This window comes from Centroberyx affinis, unplaced genomic scaffold (genome assembly GCF_046629955.1).
Source record: "Centroberyx affinis isolate AG114_WGS23_722 - 3 ecotype Tasmania unplaced genomic scaffold, CSIRO-AGI_Caff_v1 ptg006716l_1, whole genome shotgun sequence".
NCBI classification, from domain to species: Eukaryota; Metazoa; Chordata; class Actinopteri; order Beryciformes; family Berycidae; genus Centroberyx; species Centroberyx affinis.
The window spans coordinates 31,129-48,618 of record NW_027283408.1 but is presented as its reverse complement, the minus strand read 5'-3'; the positions used below and the strand labels follow the sequence as shown (position 1 = coordinate 48,618).

General features: G+C 42.1%; 1 protein-coding gene across 1 annotated transcript in view; it reads right to left on the bottom strand.

Moving 5' to 3' along the window:
- LOC139638971 (NEDD4-like E3 ubiquitin-protein ligase WWP1) overlaps positions 1-17,490 on the bottom strand; it is a 44,314-nt gene that overhangs the window by 22,670 nt on the left and 4,154 nt on the right. The window contains exons 2-7 of the mRNA XM_071513013.1: positions 8,474-8,529; positions 7,521-7,611; positions 6,453-6,591; positions 3,039-3,163; positions 2,472-2,624; positions 1,752-1,827 (exon numbers count right to left, since the gene is read on the bottom strand). Coding sequence (XP_071369114.1) covers positions 1,752-1,827; positions 2,472-2,624; positions 3,039-3,163; positions 6,453-6,591; positions 7,521-7,590 — 563 coding nt within the window. The 5' untranslated portion in view covers positions 7,591-7,611; positions 8,474-8,529. The remainder of the gene's footprint in view (positions 1-1,751; positions 1,828-2,471; positions 2,625-3,038; positions 3,164-6,452; positions 6,592-7,520; positions 7,612-8,473; positions 8,530-17,490) is intronic.

Here is a 17,490-nt window from a genome sequence, read left to right as displayed (position 1 = left end):
TTGGACTAACAGATGGGTAACTGTGTGCATGTAAGCATAGCCAGAGAGAGAGAAAGAGAGAGAGACAGAGAGAGAGAGAGAGAGAGAGAGAGAGAGAGAGAGAGAGAGAGAGAGAGAGAGAGAGAGAACAAGAGCATAAGAGGAGAGAGAGTGACAGACAGAGAAAGTGAGACGGACAACAAGGTGAAAGCTCCAATAGCCTCCGCCTTGACTGGGAGAGCTGAGAGACAAATATAGTCCCTCAACGATGATTTGGGGTAGGATGCTGCAAGGACACAAGTGTGTGTGTGTGAGTGTGTGTGTGTGTGTGAGAGAGAGGGTCTGTGTGTGGGTTGAAGACAGAGAGAGAGAGAGCTTTCAGACAGAAACCCTCTCACTTTTCACAGCCCGTCTTCAACGTAACTCGGGCAGATCAATTGAAGTTCATGATCGCGTCTCACACAGCAATCCATTAGCGGAGTTTTCTCTGTCTATCGGGCGGCCCACTCAAGTGTTTTATTCTGACCACTGACAGCAGAATGTGAAATATCCAATAGATTCTGCATCTTTTCCTAGCATAAGGCTTGAGTGTTTTCCAATAGGCCTGCATTTGCTCCTAGAGGCTATGGTAAGTCTTCAACCTGCTCACCTCCACGCAAAAATCCACTCTGATGGTGACATCACCACAAAAAAGCAGGACATGAATTGAAGAAAGTAGCAAAATTTGAAAATATTTTACTGATCTCAGTGAGCTGGTTATGTTTTGTCACCAGAGACTTGACACATTGTGGGAAAAACTCTACATCTGCTGCTTGTTAGCATTTCCAGCATTCCTTAGCCCCTTGGCTTCAGTGAGCTGTCCTGACCATTCTAATGACCATTTTAGGAGAACTGGAGGACATAGAAACTGCTCCCTGTGATATGTATGGAGGAATCATCTGGATTAAATAATTAACTGTGGAATGTCGTCATAAATAAATATAGGATATGTATGTCACAATAATTAAATTGTGAAATGTCAGCATAATGTATGCATCGTCAAATAAATGATTGAATTCATAAATAGCCAATACATTATATCTATATTATTTAATTATCTACTCATTTATTTCGGTGTTGCAAGGCGTGACGCGTACAATGAAATAAATATATCTGTCAACTTCATTCATCAAAGTTGGACAGCTGAATGATTGGTTACACCTCCAGCAATCAATTTTTGTGCATTAGATTGGCATGTGACAAGGCATGGAGAGATTTAACTAATGCTATGGAGGGATAAGCTAATGGTTAACTGCAAAGTGATGGCTTCCAAAAGTTGCCCCGAGTTACTTCGGGAAGCAGCTAGCTTGATACCAGAGACTGTTTCATGAATTTTCAACCCACGTAGCACATAATGCCCAACTGATGCAGCAGAAATGAGGGGCATCCAGTATGGCATCATCACTGTCCTACTGAGAGAGGGCCAATATCATTGCAAATGTTTCAGAGAAGCATTCAACTTTAAATCAGAAGAATAATCAATTGCTTCCATTTTGTCTACTATAACGAACATATCTCCCACTATCTCATTCAAAATCTCTAAGCATTTGCCCTGGGCGCCACTATTTTGAAGTAGGCATGAACAATCGATTGAAGTTCAACCACCAATCAAAAGACAGAACCAGTTAGAACCCGTCCTTTTGCTTTGATGGATGAAGTTGCCAAATTTGTCCTCCACATGTTCGTAGCAAAGGAAAATGCCCAAAAATAGTTGGTGAGTTTACTTGGTTTACCTGTTCGCAGCCCTTGAGGAGGAGGAGGAGGAGTCTCCTTCATTTTCATGGATGGCATCGCCGTTCTGTTGGACTTCTGTTGGATAGGAGACAGCGCTGTTAGCCTACAACTAGCAAACTGTGTGTGTGCGTGTGTGTGTGTGTGTCTCTATGTGTACATTTAGTGACTTCTTTCAAACAAGTAAAAGTAGAAATTGATGTGAAAGTATAACATTAAAATAACAGAGAAATCTAGTTTGCATAAGTGTTCAACCCCTTTGCTTCATTTGGGCTAATCTACAACACTAAAACACTTCTCAACATGGCATTCGAGTCCACTTTTTTTTTTTTCCATTGTTTTCATATAGTTTCCGATCACTATAATTGAAAATACTGATGGTGCAGTTTCAGTGGATTTTTCCAGTTCATTTTTACTATGGAAGTCAATGGAGAAATTGGTAAAAAAAAAACACTTTGTATTTTCCCAAACTGTGAAGGGAGTGTGATGATTTATATTTTCTCTGAAACTTCAAGAACTGGATGGTTCTTGGAAATGACAGCAGGTTATAAACCTATTTTAAATCAGTTTTATGCATCATTTTTTATCCCTGCGTGTGCTTTCCCATTTGAGGGTATTGCAGTAGGCAACATTTTACACTACTAAAGGTAATTTAAATTGGCAAAAAACTGGCAATGGAACGTCCACCTCCCCCAGCCCTAATATGTAAATATATAGCTCACTGGTGGCGTTTGTTGTGTTGCCGTTGGTGAGCGTTGCCAGCGCCTCCCGGTCAGCGACGGTCAGTCCATCCAGGTAGACTGTCAGCTCCCCAGTGGGTACCGAAGCTCCCTTCTGCTCCACACTCAGCTTCAGCACCTCCTTCACATTCTCCACTGTGGAGCCAGAGCAGAGACAGCGGGGAGGAGGAATTACAACACAGCAAAGTTTGGCATTACATCTTTTTCTCCCAGAATGGTGAGTCAGACAAAGGAAGTTCTTGCTTATTCACTACTTCATCTTCATTGGAAGAGGTGACAAGAGGAGCAGCTGCACGAGGGTGTGTGGCAACATCTATTTTGCTTGACATTTCACTGAAAGGTTACTTGGAAAGGAAGACCGAGGGAAAAGGTTGGAGTACATGATACTGATACTGGCAAAGTCTAAATAAATTGTAGCCTAATGCATCTACTCTTGTCTGGCAGTGACTGTGCTAGAGCTATATTTGCAAAATTAATGGACAGGAGCCACAATACACTTTCTTTTATGTTGGGGTTGGAGTGTGTGTGTGTGTGTGTGAGTGTGCATACATTTTCTGTCATGCTGCTCCAAGGCTTGTACGAGGTTAAGCGTGGCTTTGCCCAGCAGAGCGTCGGCCTTCAGGGTGTGGTGGCTCCATACCTTGAAGTCCACCTGTGTGTGTGGTGTTACATTCCTATAGGCACAGGAACACACACACAGAGTATGTTTAGATAACTGTGTCATAAAACATGCACATTGAACAGGAAAAACACACAAATGTGCAGTGTTGCCAAAAGAGACACAAACATAGACAGCAACATGACTGGAGAGACGTTCCTTGTCCCAACTATGCTGAAGGCATGACATTGGTTCATCGTGTTCCTTTCTTTGGTGTAGAGATATAAATAGCTAAAAACCAGACATGACAGTGGTATACAGGATAAACAGCATCTATTACAGACAGCCAACTATCAGCATTACACAACACAGGCATAGCCATGGCTCAAATTATTGAGCAGAATTTCATGTGGATATAAGTATCCAGAATAGTCTAACAAAAAACACACAATGGAGTTTATTCAGCACAGCCATGCAGCATTAAATTAAAATGGCTGTGTCTAGCAGAATGAGCAAATTAAACCGCTGAATAAAGTTAATTATCATTCATTTCACCACTGAATCTATCACTGTGAATATGATCTTGGCCCATCAACGTTGTAGCATAATGCCTCGATCAGAATGTGGTGCCTAATGACAACTGAGTGTGCCAGTTTGATGATGCGATTTGTTAATTATAGATCGATGTGAACGGTCCCCCCTCTTGTTCAAGGGAGCACTCCACTTGCTCAAACACAAACACACACACACACACACACACATCCAGTGTTCAAGCAGTTCAAAGGCTTTCAATCAATCACTCCATATTTGTGTCTTCACAGTGGGGGTCCTAGAGGATCAATATTGGCCACAGTGTTTCCGACACTCCTTTGATATCACACCATGGATCTGCCAAATTCCAAGTGGCTGCCTGGCTGTGAGCGTTATTGATTTAACACCGAGATCAGTTGGTGTTTAATACTGCTACCACACCTAGCTAATATCTGAATTCGCTCTTCTGAACTCAGTAAAAAACACTTTTGAACTTAATCATTTGAAAGAAGGGCGTGCATCATCATCTGTGATTTCTACAGATTTAGTGACACTGAGATGAAGCTGGCAGCAATCGAACTCCTAGCAGATCAGCCGCTGGCTAAAGACAAAACACCTCTTTCCCCTTTATGAATTCCCTAAAAATTGTTCAGTGCATCTATTCAGCTAGACTTCTGTCAAGTCTTGGGCTTCCTAATCTGTATTGGTAGAATTGATTTACAACCAGGGGAAAAACTCTCAGTAAGTCTGCATTCTGCTGTGGGCTCTGGTTAGTATTCCTCACACAGGGCAGGGAGGAGCAGAGCACTGAGCACTGCACTCCTCCACCCCGTCATTTCCAGCCTATTTTCTCTGTATTAACTCTCTATCAGAGGGGGCTGGAGTCACCGGGAAAGCACTGCCACTACTGCTGCTGCTGGAGAGTCTGGTTTAGACTGCAGAACGAGGGGGGAGGCAGCGGTGAGCGATGAAGGAGAGAAAGGCAAAGATCGAGATTACAAGACTGGGAGAGAGAAAGGAGGGGGAGAGTGAGGCAGCTTACAAGCAATGTGTGACTTTAATATTTCCTCTTGTTAAGCACACTGCCCATATGAGCTCATGAACAGGTTATCACCAATATGAGTTGTCCCAGGTATTTGTAGTGATGTCATTTAATTATTTTGACTACGAATTCTAAATGAAAACAAGTAGACTTCTAAACATATATACAGCCTACAATGATGCAACGCAGATGACACTGCTGGGTGTGATAAGAACAATGCAAAAAATGCAGGAAGACAGCAAAATGGACTCGCCATCATAAACAATTGTGTCCAAGAAAAACTGAAATATCACCCATGAATATGTTTTCTGTGTTCTGTATTGTTGCTTTCAAGCAGTAATTTTGCCTTTTTGCAATTATCAATAATGAAAGTTGGAAAAAAGCCTGGACGCTGGTGGTGGCTATAGATTCCCACAGCAAATGTGACTGGTGACGGTGACTGTTCATGAACTCATATTGAGATATGCCTTGCTAGAAAGGTAACTGTTCTATCACAGTGTAAGAAGCAGGTTTCAAATGGTCAGGGAGAACCAGTGGAGAAACTGAGTGTTAGTCTGGAGGGCATAAAGAAATAAGGCGACAGATGTACCACATAAAACCATTGCTGTAAAAATATTGGGAGGTCCTCCAGTTCTTCTCATTTTTTCAGCATGTACTCCCCCTCAAAAAAAAAAAAACACATAAAACTGAGCAAGACATAAAACCACCGCTATTAAGATATTGTTAGGTCCTCCAGTTCTTCTCATTTTTCCCAATAACTACTCCCCCTCAAAAAAAACCATGAGAATGTCTTGGCCTTGCTGCAGGCCGCGCCACTGATGCACTCCGCTCATACAGTGCAGCTCCCTTGTGTTTTATGTTCATAAACGCAAAATGGAGAAGAAGTACAGTACAGTCATTGTATTTGAGGTCGAGCGAAGTAGAATAACCTAGGAGTATAGCCTGAAAGCCATGGGTTGGAGCCATAACCGCTTGCAAAACGTGCAAACACATGATCGCCAACACAACAGGACTCTGTCTTGTCAGTGATAATTACCCAATCAGGGCAATTAGCGTCCGCAATGACATGTCTCTGGCTTTTGGCCGAGCCATTAAGAAGCCAGAGAGCCATAAAATTCTGCCCGTTTACAGGCTGCTGGCTCCACTAGCAACTCAGCAGATGCAGGGGTTCTGAGTCTTGTCTTGCAGCATTTTCCTTTGCCTATTTAAATCTCAGACAGGTCACCTGAGAGTTGTTTTTGTCATGAAATTTAAAATTTTTGTTGGATAAGGGCGTCTTAAACATGTTATGTTTGTAACACAAGGTTTGCTGTCAGATAAACATTAACCCAACATTCCCACATCTAACGCAGCCTGCTGAAAGACCTCTTAGAGATCAAGAACGAGCTGTCACTCCACCTTTCTCTCCCACTGCTTTTCATAGAAGCAGCAGCCACACGGAGAGCAAAGCGCAGCAGATTCTTTCTAGGAACGTTTTGTGGCGGCTGTGAGAAGAAAGAGATTCATGGTAGTCTTAACTCAGAGAAATCCTTCCTGTCTGTGCTTCTCGTTTTGTTTTGTCCAAATGATAAGGTGTCTGGGGATTCATGTGCTTGCCTCCCACACTCATTTCTGGAATACATTAGGAACCTGAACCTGTGTGTATTATAGAATTAGACTTAATGCACATATCAGAAACACAGACAAAGGATGAGGGATGGAAGGAGAGAGACGTAAAGATAAAGAAATTAAACGCTATGAGATACACAGACACACAACCCAACAGTCAGTCAGAGGATTTGTTGCTTCTTACAGAGTGAGCCTCTCGTCCCATTTGGGGTTGGAGGAGCTGTGCGACTTTGCTGTGCGGCGCGACTCCCCCTCGGCTGTCACCTCCACATAGATGGCGGTCCCAAACAGGCTCTTCTTCCTCTTGAGTTTGGCACAGGAAACTGGCCGTGGGTGCATGAGGGAAGCAATGACACCAGTGAAAAATTTAACATTCGCCAGTCCATTTTACATTTTCGGCATTTAGCTGACACTCCTATCCTGAGCGACTTACGCCTGGTGAGCATGCAGAGGGTTCAGTGTGTCTCAAGGACACTTTGACAGGGATTGAGCCCAACCTTTTTGTTATGGGACTGTCGGTGTAACCACTACAGCATCCTGCTGCTCAATCCATATCTTCAGTTCATATTATATCTATTACTATATCACTGTTATTACTATACTATTATCTATTATTATATCACCTCACAGCCATCTTAGTAAACAATCTGTCGGACTGAGTGTCCACAGCACAAGTAACACAGGATACAAGCTGTTGGAGGTCCATTTGAAATACAGTACGAGCAAAGACAGTTCACCCAGTGCTGAGACCAGTTGCCAGTTTGTCACCATTGGAAAGTTGGCAGCAGCTAAACATAATTGCAAAATCACCCATAAACAGTCAATTGTGCTAAAGTTACAATATATTCACATTAGCAGTCCCTTTGCTTAAACTGGCCGTGGACAATGCTATTTGGACCGCCAACAGGGATCTAGAATTAAGACAGCCACACAGGAGGGCACGGCATGCAATTTTATGAGAACTCTATATGTATTGTCAGACATGTGTATGATGTTTGATGTGTGTATTCAGGGCCTGGGGCAAAATCTTGTTTCGCTTGCCCCCTCCCAGGAAGACCAGACCTTATGGTCAGCTGCAGAACAGTGCCACTGCAGCTGGAGGGGATTCAGTGTCTTGCTCAAGGACACTTCAGGAGGGTGGATGCTGGCTGACAAGGGGGCTTGAATCCACTCTCAGATTGAAGGACAGTGTCTAGACCACTAGGCCACCCTGCCATTCCCCCACATTATAGCAAATTGTGTTTGGACTCACCGCTGGCATGGAGCTGTGACGTTCCTCCATGGTTATGGCTAGAGTCTGCTCTAGACGAGGCCGTGGCCATGTCATACACCACAGTGGAAGCCTTTGGACCCACCACACAAACACACACACACACACACACACACACACACACACACACACACACACACACACAAAACACACAGATCAAAAACAGGTCAACTTAGTCACTTGGTAAAATGGGCGAAAAGCCAGTTGTCTTTGCCTCTCTACTCTGCTATTGGCCCACTCTCCTCTGTTGTGCTTTTTTTTTTGACAAATTAGATTTGACACCAACCCAAGGATAGTTAATAGAGTTGTATGGCAAAGATATGGTGCCAGATACTTCAAATTACTAAGTGAAAAGTAAAAGATTGTTTCTTTTGTAATAGAAGCACTAGTTCCCTTTGGGTTAAAAATGATGAATAAGCCCTGTACAGTTAATCAGCAATTTCTGAGTCAGGCAGATTTTTGAAGGTCTGACAATTACTGCAAACACACAGTCGATGGCCGCAACAAGAGCCGGCTGTATGTTGGCAAAGTGGCAAGCTGACAAACCTTATCAGGTCTGAATAATGCGCTGACATTGTTTCACTGGCTTGCATGGACTTGAAGTCCATCAAGTCCATACAAACAATCAGTCCAAATTGTCTCATGCTTGTGACGCAGCATGACACAAACTGTACTGATCTGTTGCGCATGTTCTGACATGAAGATAGGCAATGAGATTTGACCAAGGCCATCACTGATTGATATGGACTGTTTGCTACACGGCCTATCAACAGATAATCCCTTATTTCTAACATTTCTAATAGAGTAAGTATAGTATAGGTTGAGTTAAATATCACTGAGAATCCCACTCCTTGGTCAGAGCTTAAATACACAACAAGGCATAATGTGTAGAGCCAAGTGTTTCTTTCACCAGTGGAAAGATCATGTATACTCACGATTGGTGTGTGTTGCTAGCCCTCTGGTTCAGCCCACTCCGTGTCCCATGGTTCCCCTGCAAGAGGAAACAGGAAATTGTTAGGGCAAGGCTGAGCTGAGCTGAGCCTTGTTAGCAATGGTTTAATGTCTTTCTCTGCAGTAATAGTCTTCAATTATTATTATTAATGTATTCTAACGATGTAAGGTTGAGCAATTGGTTAGATTTTCAAAGTCATGGTCTCTGAAGGTCTTCAAAGGTTAATGTCCTAAAATACACTGCATTGTTTTGCAATAGTGTCTATTGGTAGTTTAGTGGTTTCTGTAATGGTCCAGTATATAGGTTTGATGGTAATTTTGCTCAAACTAGGTGCAAAATTACTCTAATTAGTGATTAGAATAATAGGCTGTATATTTAATTATACTTGCCCTCAAGACCATTTCAAATCAACATAAAATAGCCTTGTATTTTAACCCCTTGGGCATTGTCAGCCTCCTTTCAGTAAGCTGTGGCAAGAATGCCATCCTGATCTCAGATAAAATCGTCCAGTCACCCAAGCCTCCTCCTCAGCAATCATAGAGGGAAACAGGCAGAGAACTCAGAAAGAAAAAGAGAGTCTAAAAGGTGAAGACAACATGCCCATTTATTGACAGAGCCACAGCTCCAGAAGCCAAGGAGCGAAAACACCCACTGCCTCCTGATCCTGTACAAAGGTTCCAATTAGGACCAAGCTTTTTGATATGACTTGATGATCACAGCGCCAGGCTGACACACAGTGGCTGGCTGATTCGCCGATACAGCCCCCGAGTCTGAGCAGGCGGCTTTTAAGCAGCTTAGGAGGAACCCAATTAAGAAGATAGGGGCAGTCTGTGCCAGAACTAACTGATAAGTGGGCAGGCTAGGGCAGATGGGAAGAGAGAATTATCCATGTCAGCAGCACAGTGCCAGGCAAAGCTGCCTCTGCTAACCTGCTGCAGTCAGAGAAAAGTCCCATACCAAGTTGTGGCGATGAATTCACTTGCTGGTTTAAACAGTCATTTAAAATCAATAGCTGAGCCCAAATCTGAGATTTTTTTCTGAAATATATCAATTATGGCTGTAAACACACATTGATTCTTAGAAACTTCCAGAGCCATACATAACTCAACACACATGTCCATTTTACCCCAGTGTTCAGTAACAAACCAAGCCATTTACAGTTTCAGCCTTCATTTGAAACCTAATTTTAATTGTTACATAGTGTCAGACAGGAACTCAGTCAATCAGCTGAGTGAAAATATTACATCCTTCAATGTGATTAAATATGCATAGCCTCAAGTTTTGCTCATTTTAGGAGCGAGGGAGGGGGCACAGGTAGTGCTACGCTCCTCTTCCACTTTGGGTCTTTAAATAAAATGAGAAGCAGTGATTTAAAGGTCCAGACAGAGGATGAAAGTATCACTGGTCTGATGGAAACACCCACAGACCCACAGGAACACTGTGTTACAGGCGAGGGAAGCAAGAGGTGCATTCAGAGGTCACACTATTACCACCACTGAAAGCAGAGACACACACACACACTCAGACACATCAGGTTTTCACCATAGGAGGGTTAAAGTGCTGCCGGCACAAGAGTTTGTTCTGGCTACTTCAGAAAAATCTTTAAAATTCTCCATGTTTTGTAAACTTCTTTCATAATCCTTCTGAATTGAGTCCCAATGGTGCCTTTTCATTTCTAGATCTCCTAAATAGATTCCAACAGCACCTCCATCTCTTTTCTGTGTGATTTATGGCAATCATCAAACCCGCAAACCCAGGCCAATTGGCAATGTTACCAACTAACTGAAGGTGGGAAAGCCCTTGTACACATGCCAGTCGTTTCTGCATCACACTGTAACAGTCAGAGTATCACATTTGGAGGAGGGAGGTGTTGTGAGTAATTCAACCAAACGTCTGTGATGGGAGGTGCCCACTAGATAACCCCAATGACATACTGTCACCCACCACCTTTCCTCTCACATCTGAGCCAGGTTTCCACTCATCCTAGATGGCACAGGGAAGGGAATGTCTCTTATCAGATCCCGTGTAAATGACCCTGAACAAAATACTGACTGTATGAATGTCTGGGATGCAAGTGAGCACTCTATCTAAAGGTGTCACTTGTGGTGCGTTTTTGGGTCAAGCATCAGGTTTGTTTAACATTATTTATTTATGTAGACCTATTTTGTATTTTACTTCATTATGCCCAATTAACTAATCTTGAAATTATGCTTTACCCTAGCAAGCTAGCTAGCTAATAGGGTTGGGCAACTGGACAAATTCATCGGGGATCAGCGATAGGCTGAATCTACTGTGGGTGAAAATTCCCTTGTTGATTTTTTTGCCAATTTAAATTACCTTGATATTTGGTCGTTTAAAATGTAGCCTATACAAGACATTCAAGGTTTCCTGCAGCGCTGGACAAGCATAGATAGCTGCCTTAACAAAAGAACACCCCGCCTTGAATGTAAACCCTAAAAAAAAATCCTAAACACTTTATTTTCACTGGGATGAGCATATTTTGGGAGCAAGCATCAACTCGTTTGAGTAAAGTTAACCAATTGTTACAACAGCATCTAAAACATTGGTATCTAGGTCTGTTAACAACCTCAATTTAATTCATTAATTGCAAACCATGATTGCACTGCCTTTCTCCCTGTATTTACCAGTATACTTCATTAGCCTTCAAGTAAGATGATTCAAAGTTGACTTCTCAAACACAATGCAAAATAATTTGAGTTCATTTGCCCTTGCACTCAAAGACGAAGTGGAACTCCGAACAATAATTTAAAGCTGCTACAAGCAAAAGTTTCTGACCACTAAGATTATTGTAAGACCGTCATGCAAAGGCGTCATCCTGTTACATAAGAGGAGACAATAAGGTCAAGTGTTAGTGAAGAACAGGCCTTATGACAAGGTCACTGACTGACACACGCATGTACATGCAAGCTCAACCAAAAACACACAAACTTCCAGTGTCTGGAGCTTTTCTAAGTGAGTAAAGCTGAGCCAGGGGGCTACCAGCTGACTGAGGCTGAAGGGCTGTTTTATGTAAGAAGAAAAAAAAAAAAAAAGATGTCATTGTGCTCCTCTGTCTCCCAGTAGTTACAGTACATCAAAGTAGTTTCACTGATTCAGATTAAATAAAAGACACATTTAATGCTACCTGGAACTGAATTTAAGACTAATTAAAAAAATAAAATAAAAGCTTGAAAAACAGCCTACTTCAGATTGAGCATAGCTAATGAAGTTCTGAAACTATAGACATTTTAATACTTTTTAAGGCCTTAAATTTAGATTTAAGACTTTTTCAGACTTTTAGAAGACCCACAGTAGGGTTGGGTGATTGGACAAATAATTTAAAATGTAAAAATGTCCCTTTCCTTGCCCATTTAAAAGCAACAGTACAATTCAAGTCATCACGCCTACTCCCCATACAATTTGTGTATGTCTGTGTGTGCGTGTCTTTGTCCAACATGAACATATGTATCGGGCCTACATGGTGACAATTCATTGACAGGAGTATGTACACTAGCACCAAAGCCTAATCCGCAGATACCTGTACTAAATCTTCTCCAAAATAAATAAATAAATAAATAAAAAGTAGAAATCTTGTCCAGTAGGTGTTCCAGGCCAAGCCATCTATTTGGCACCCCTACATATGAAAAGTCTGAGAAAAAAAAGCTCTCTTGAAGCCAAGCAACCTTTCTGGGGAGACAAAATGTTAGCAGTGATTGTACTGTAACAGGGTTTACTTACTGTACTAGCAGCCAAGTGCAATAGACCCATGGGAGTGAAACGTGAACCAAAAAAGAAAAGAACAGGTGGGAATGACCACAGAGAAAGGGAGAATGGGAAGGGAGAGAAAAAAAACCCCAGAAAGACGTGGCTATTTCTCTGTTCAACAACCAATTTCCCATATTTCTCCCCACAGGTCTAATTAACATTTCACCATATAATCATATAGTCATCTAATCTAATAAACACTGGCATAATCTCTCTCTCTGTGATTCGGTAATCCTCTCCTCCTCTCGCCTTCACTCCCTGTGGTTTCATGAGGAGAGAGGGTGTGTGGACGTTCACACCTCGTTTGTTTTGTGAGAGAAAGAGAGAGAGAGAGAGAGAGAGAGAGAGAGAGAGAGAGAGAGAGAGAGAGAGAGAGAGAGAGAGAGAGAGAGAGAGAGAGAGAGAGAGAGAGAGAGAGAGAGAGAGAGAGAGAGAGAGAGAGAGAGAGAGAGAGAGAGAGAGAGAGAGAAAGAGAGAGAGAGAGAAAGAGAGGGATCCTGTTTGTATGTGAGAGAACTGTGCGCGAGATTATGAAGTGACTCAGGCGGGACAGCAGCTACAATTAACCTCTCACAACCTGTTCGGTCATCATGACGACAACATAAAACAAACTACTAGCCCAGCGGCCAACAGCCGACACAGCATGCCGACTGCACCTCGAGAGGGCTGTCTGAAAGGCACCTTGACGAAGCAGCCGCCCACTCCCAGGAAACACTGACAAATACATGCTCCTGTGTCCTTTTATACAACTGCATAGTGAAAAACACAAAGCAAAACAGCAACAAAAGCCAAGACATTACTGACTTGCCAGATATACTACCAAGAAAATTCATTTTACTACTCTCAGAGTAGTGTGGAGGATAAATGAGGGACTCACAAAACAACCATGAAATCAATCACTCAGCAAAACAAACCATCCTGACCCGTAGTCTGGTGACTGGTCGGACAATAAGGAGCAGCTTGACTCTGCTTAGCTGCCCTCCCCACAGAGTAGGTAGGGTGACAGCCAGAAAGCAGGAGGATAAATGATGCGGGACTGGGACTGTGTCCAGCGCTCATCTGCCACCACTCTCCAGGGCCCTGACTAATGACTAATGAAAAGGGATATTAGCCAGGCAATAGACTGGCCCCTAATCCCCCCGGCACTGCGGATATAAATTGATTGACACGGGGGTCAGCAGGTCAGTCTGGCTACTGGTCCAGTATACCAACTAGATGAGGAACGTGCCAGGACAACCGAATATTCAAATAACTGTTGAAGAGTCTTGTGGCTTGGCTGACTTGTAACCACAAGACTCTTGAGTTGTGTTTGAAGTGGAATGTTGTCATACAAAATGCTAATTGTGGTTGCAGCAACAAAGTACATCCGTTTTAATTAAAGGAAAAATCCACCCTAAAACACTTTACCAGCTACTGGCAATGTAAATTACAATTCTGGGCCCATTTAGTGGTGTTGTATTTTTCTTATCCCTGACAGCTATCTAAAACAGCAGATTTTGGTGTCAGTCTGTGAAAAGGTGTGACTGACACAATGTGCATGAGTCAATGGTAGTATGAGGTATCCCAAGTAGGGTTGCAAAATTCCGGGAATTTTCAAAGTTGGAAACTTTCCATGGGAATTAACGGGAATTTATGGGAATTAACGGGAATTTATGGGAATAAACAGGAATAAACCAGGAATTTACTAAATTGAAGGTATGCTCTTAATAGGGAACTTAAATATAGTTGGGGAAAATATATTTCAGCATAATCCTGACTAAAACAACCAGATATCATGCAAGTACAGTTGAATATCTATGCTATTCCTCAATCACATGCACACATAGCACACTGCTTACTGCAGGGCTATTGAGACCACGCCCCCTACATGCACTGTGCATTCCTGTGCATTTTTATTAATTTTTGAATGGGTTGGGTCGGGGGGATGACTAATATTTAACTCAACCATGTTTTTGTTCTTCAATGAAAGAATTGATTGTTCAATAAAATATTTAACACTTGATAAAGTTCTACTTACAAATAAATCTGTTTTAATTTTTTTTTTTTTTTGGATGGATGTCTGCTTATAACAAAACAAATATTTATGCTTGGTAAATTATACCTTTCCTGATACCTTTCCATTAAATTACCCTCAATTCCCAGTAAATTCCCATAAATTCCCATTAATTCCCATTAATTCCCATAATTCCCATGGAAAGTTTCCAATTTGGAATATTTCCAAAATTCCCCAGCTTAACTTCCCATGGAAATTTACCGGAAACTTTCCGGAAATTTACCGGAAATTTTCCACCCCTTTGCAACCCTAATCCCAAGACACTCTAAGTTCTGTATTTTTTAGTCCCATTTATTGAACCAAAACAAGACATTTGCGCACATAGTGCTGATTTGCCATGTGGTGTTGTGATAATTGGCTAAAATGCGTAAAAGTAGCTAGAATTTGAACAGGCAGATCTCATGTTCCATTTCAGGCCCAGTCATGAAAATGTTTGCATTTCCTGATGTGAAACAAGTTGGTAATGGGGCATGGAAGAAATTATTAACTTGGTGAAAATCTGACATGTGGAACTGGCATATATTGACAGTTGCATGGCAGAGGTATGCAGTCTACCAAGTGCCATCTAGATGTAGCCTACTGTATGTTACAATTACCAGGCTGAAGAATTGTATATTTATTCGATGTTCTAATTAAACAGCTGAAAAAGCTTAATTGTGTATTGTTTTTCTTTATTATGTACTTATTGTTTGTACGTCAAAAAAAAAGGATTAAATATTAATTGATTAAACATTTTGGGAAAAATGTATTAATCATAACAACAAACTGGGCTAATCCTGGCATAACATAGGGAATAGGCTACTTGAAATTGTAAGGCAATGGCAATCATCTTTCAAGGAATCAAAGAAAGAGATCCCAGCCACTTACAAATATCCCTGCTGGGAACAAATTAAGTGACAATAGTGACAAACTTGGCTGTCTGTTCTGGTCCTCTTAGCCATGAAACAATGAGTAAAACTGGATTTGAAAAGCTACAGAATGCCTCAACTAGGACTGTGTTGTGTTAGTCTATGCCACAAACTGGTGTCTATAAAAGCATAAAATTGGAATAGAAGGGGTTTGGGTATTGAATTGGCCTCGATGACAAAGCAAGACCGGTCGTGCTTAGGCACCACCTAGGCCTCTTTTTGTGCCAGGAATAACCCTGGTCAGCCCCTTAGAATTAAAGAGCAAGGGCTTATTTCTAGACTCACCACTTACACTGACGTTCAACAATCAAACAGGGAGGAATACATTGTATTTCTATTCTACTGTATAAAGACAGAGATACCAATTTCTCCACTGACAGTAGCCTCAATAGACAAGAATGCAATGCAGCCATTGCTTGCATCTTTGTGGATCTGTGTTGTGTGGAATGTTTTGCAATTTGTTTTTTTTGTTTTTTTTTAACAACCATGCATAGCACACCACAGCACTGGTCTCTCTCCACTCTCACTTGTCTTGGTTCTCACTTGGTTGTCAAAGGGCATTCTGGGAAACTAAGAAATCACTAACTGAAGTAGACGAGGCAGGTTGAGGGAAAGGGGATACACCAAAAGTCATTCAAGTCATTGATCCAAGATGATACAAAGAATAGCCAATTGTCAAAAAATAGGCTTTTGCACTTTTTTAGTCTAGGCATGTATTGATGTGATCTAGACTGCAGCATTTTCTATATTACCTATCTTGTTGTGAAGTCACAACCTCACCTGTCCGTTTTTGAATGCCTGATTTACATTTCTATAAAATGTTCTACTCAAGATGCTGATTGATTTTGCAACTCGATCTCTACACTGTTTTCCTCATCTCTCCTAAGTTCCTTCTCTCTCACTCTATCTCTCTCTCTATTTGCCTCCTGGCTCGAGGGAAGACTTTTACTTCTCCTGCTGTGGCATGGATGTTACAGAGCGGAACTTGGGTTTAACTCTCTTCGCTTCCAGTACTCCCAATTCAAGAGCTGCGATAGTTTGTATAGTGGAGAGCTCTGTGAGTTTGAGACCAGTGAAACTATATGAAGTAGTGGTGGTTAACCATCACACAATCCATTATCTATAAGGGCCGGCTCAAAATCTATTGGCCTATAGTCTCTGATGGGTGAGACATAGGAGAAGGTGCGTCTGCCTCACTATTTTGCACTCCCAGTAATCTCTTTTGCTTTCCCACTGTTCCTCTCAATAGCTCTTTCTATCTCAACGAATATCAGGAAACGAGATGGAATGGGTTTGTGTGTGTCGCAGGGGAGGAGGTTACCTATAATGAGAAAAAGAGCATAGACTGCAGTGCTACCTCCTCTCCTCGCCAACTCAAGCAGCTATCCTTCTCCTGCAGTCCCCAGCGTATGCCGATAATTGTCTTTCCACTCCAATCAACACAGAAGTGCATGCCCTGCAAGCTATGCCTGGGCTCAGCCACACAGCATGACTCTTTTCCCACACAGATTCAGCCCAGTGATACGTGAGCTGTGATGGCAGCAGGGCATATGCAACAAATATAAATAAGTGTGTGGGTCAGTGTATGCTACGTGTATTTAGTCTAGCTGTATAATACATGCCTATTTCCAGTTTGCTCTGGCCTCTAGCCAGAACCAGAATCATAAGTTAGTGGTTAGTCGTGTCACCTCACAACAAGGACCCGTTCAGTTCCTGGCCCCAGACCTCTCTTTGTTGAGTTTGCACGTTCTGTGTTCGCCTGGGTTTCCCCCAGGTACTCCAGTGTCCTCCCACAGTGCAAAGGCATGCAAGTCAGGTGGAATGGAGACTCTCAATTGCCCTAAGTTCCAAGTGTGGACCCAGGAATACTAGGAGACGCTAAGGCATCAGCTAATGAGGATCCAAATAATTAACTAAATTATATGTTATCAGTAGAAGGAAAAACAACCTTTAACAAAAGACAGAAAAACTGAATCTGAATTTGCCAAAAGCAAGCACAATAATCATTGCCTGGTGTCCAGCCCCCATGAATCACAGTCTTTAGTTCTTTTTAATTTACATGCCGATTCATAGGGGTCTGGACGCAAACCTGTTCACCGGCAGTTTTTTCAGACAGACACTGTCCAACATACCTGATTGGGTGGTCAATGTAGGCGGGACAAACCTACTTATGATGAGTGTTACAGAGCGCAACAACAACTACCAAAATGGCAGCACCAGAAAAAAGTAATTGGATGATAACAAGCTAGATTTAGCAATCTCGTCATTCCTTAA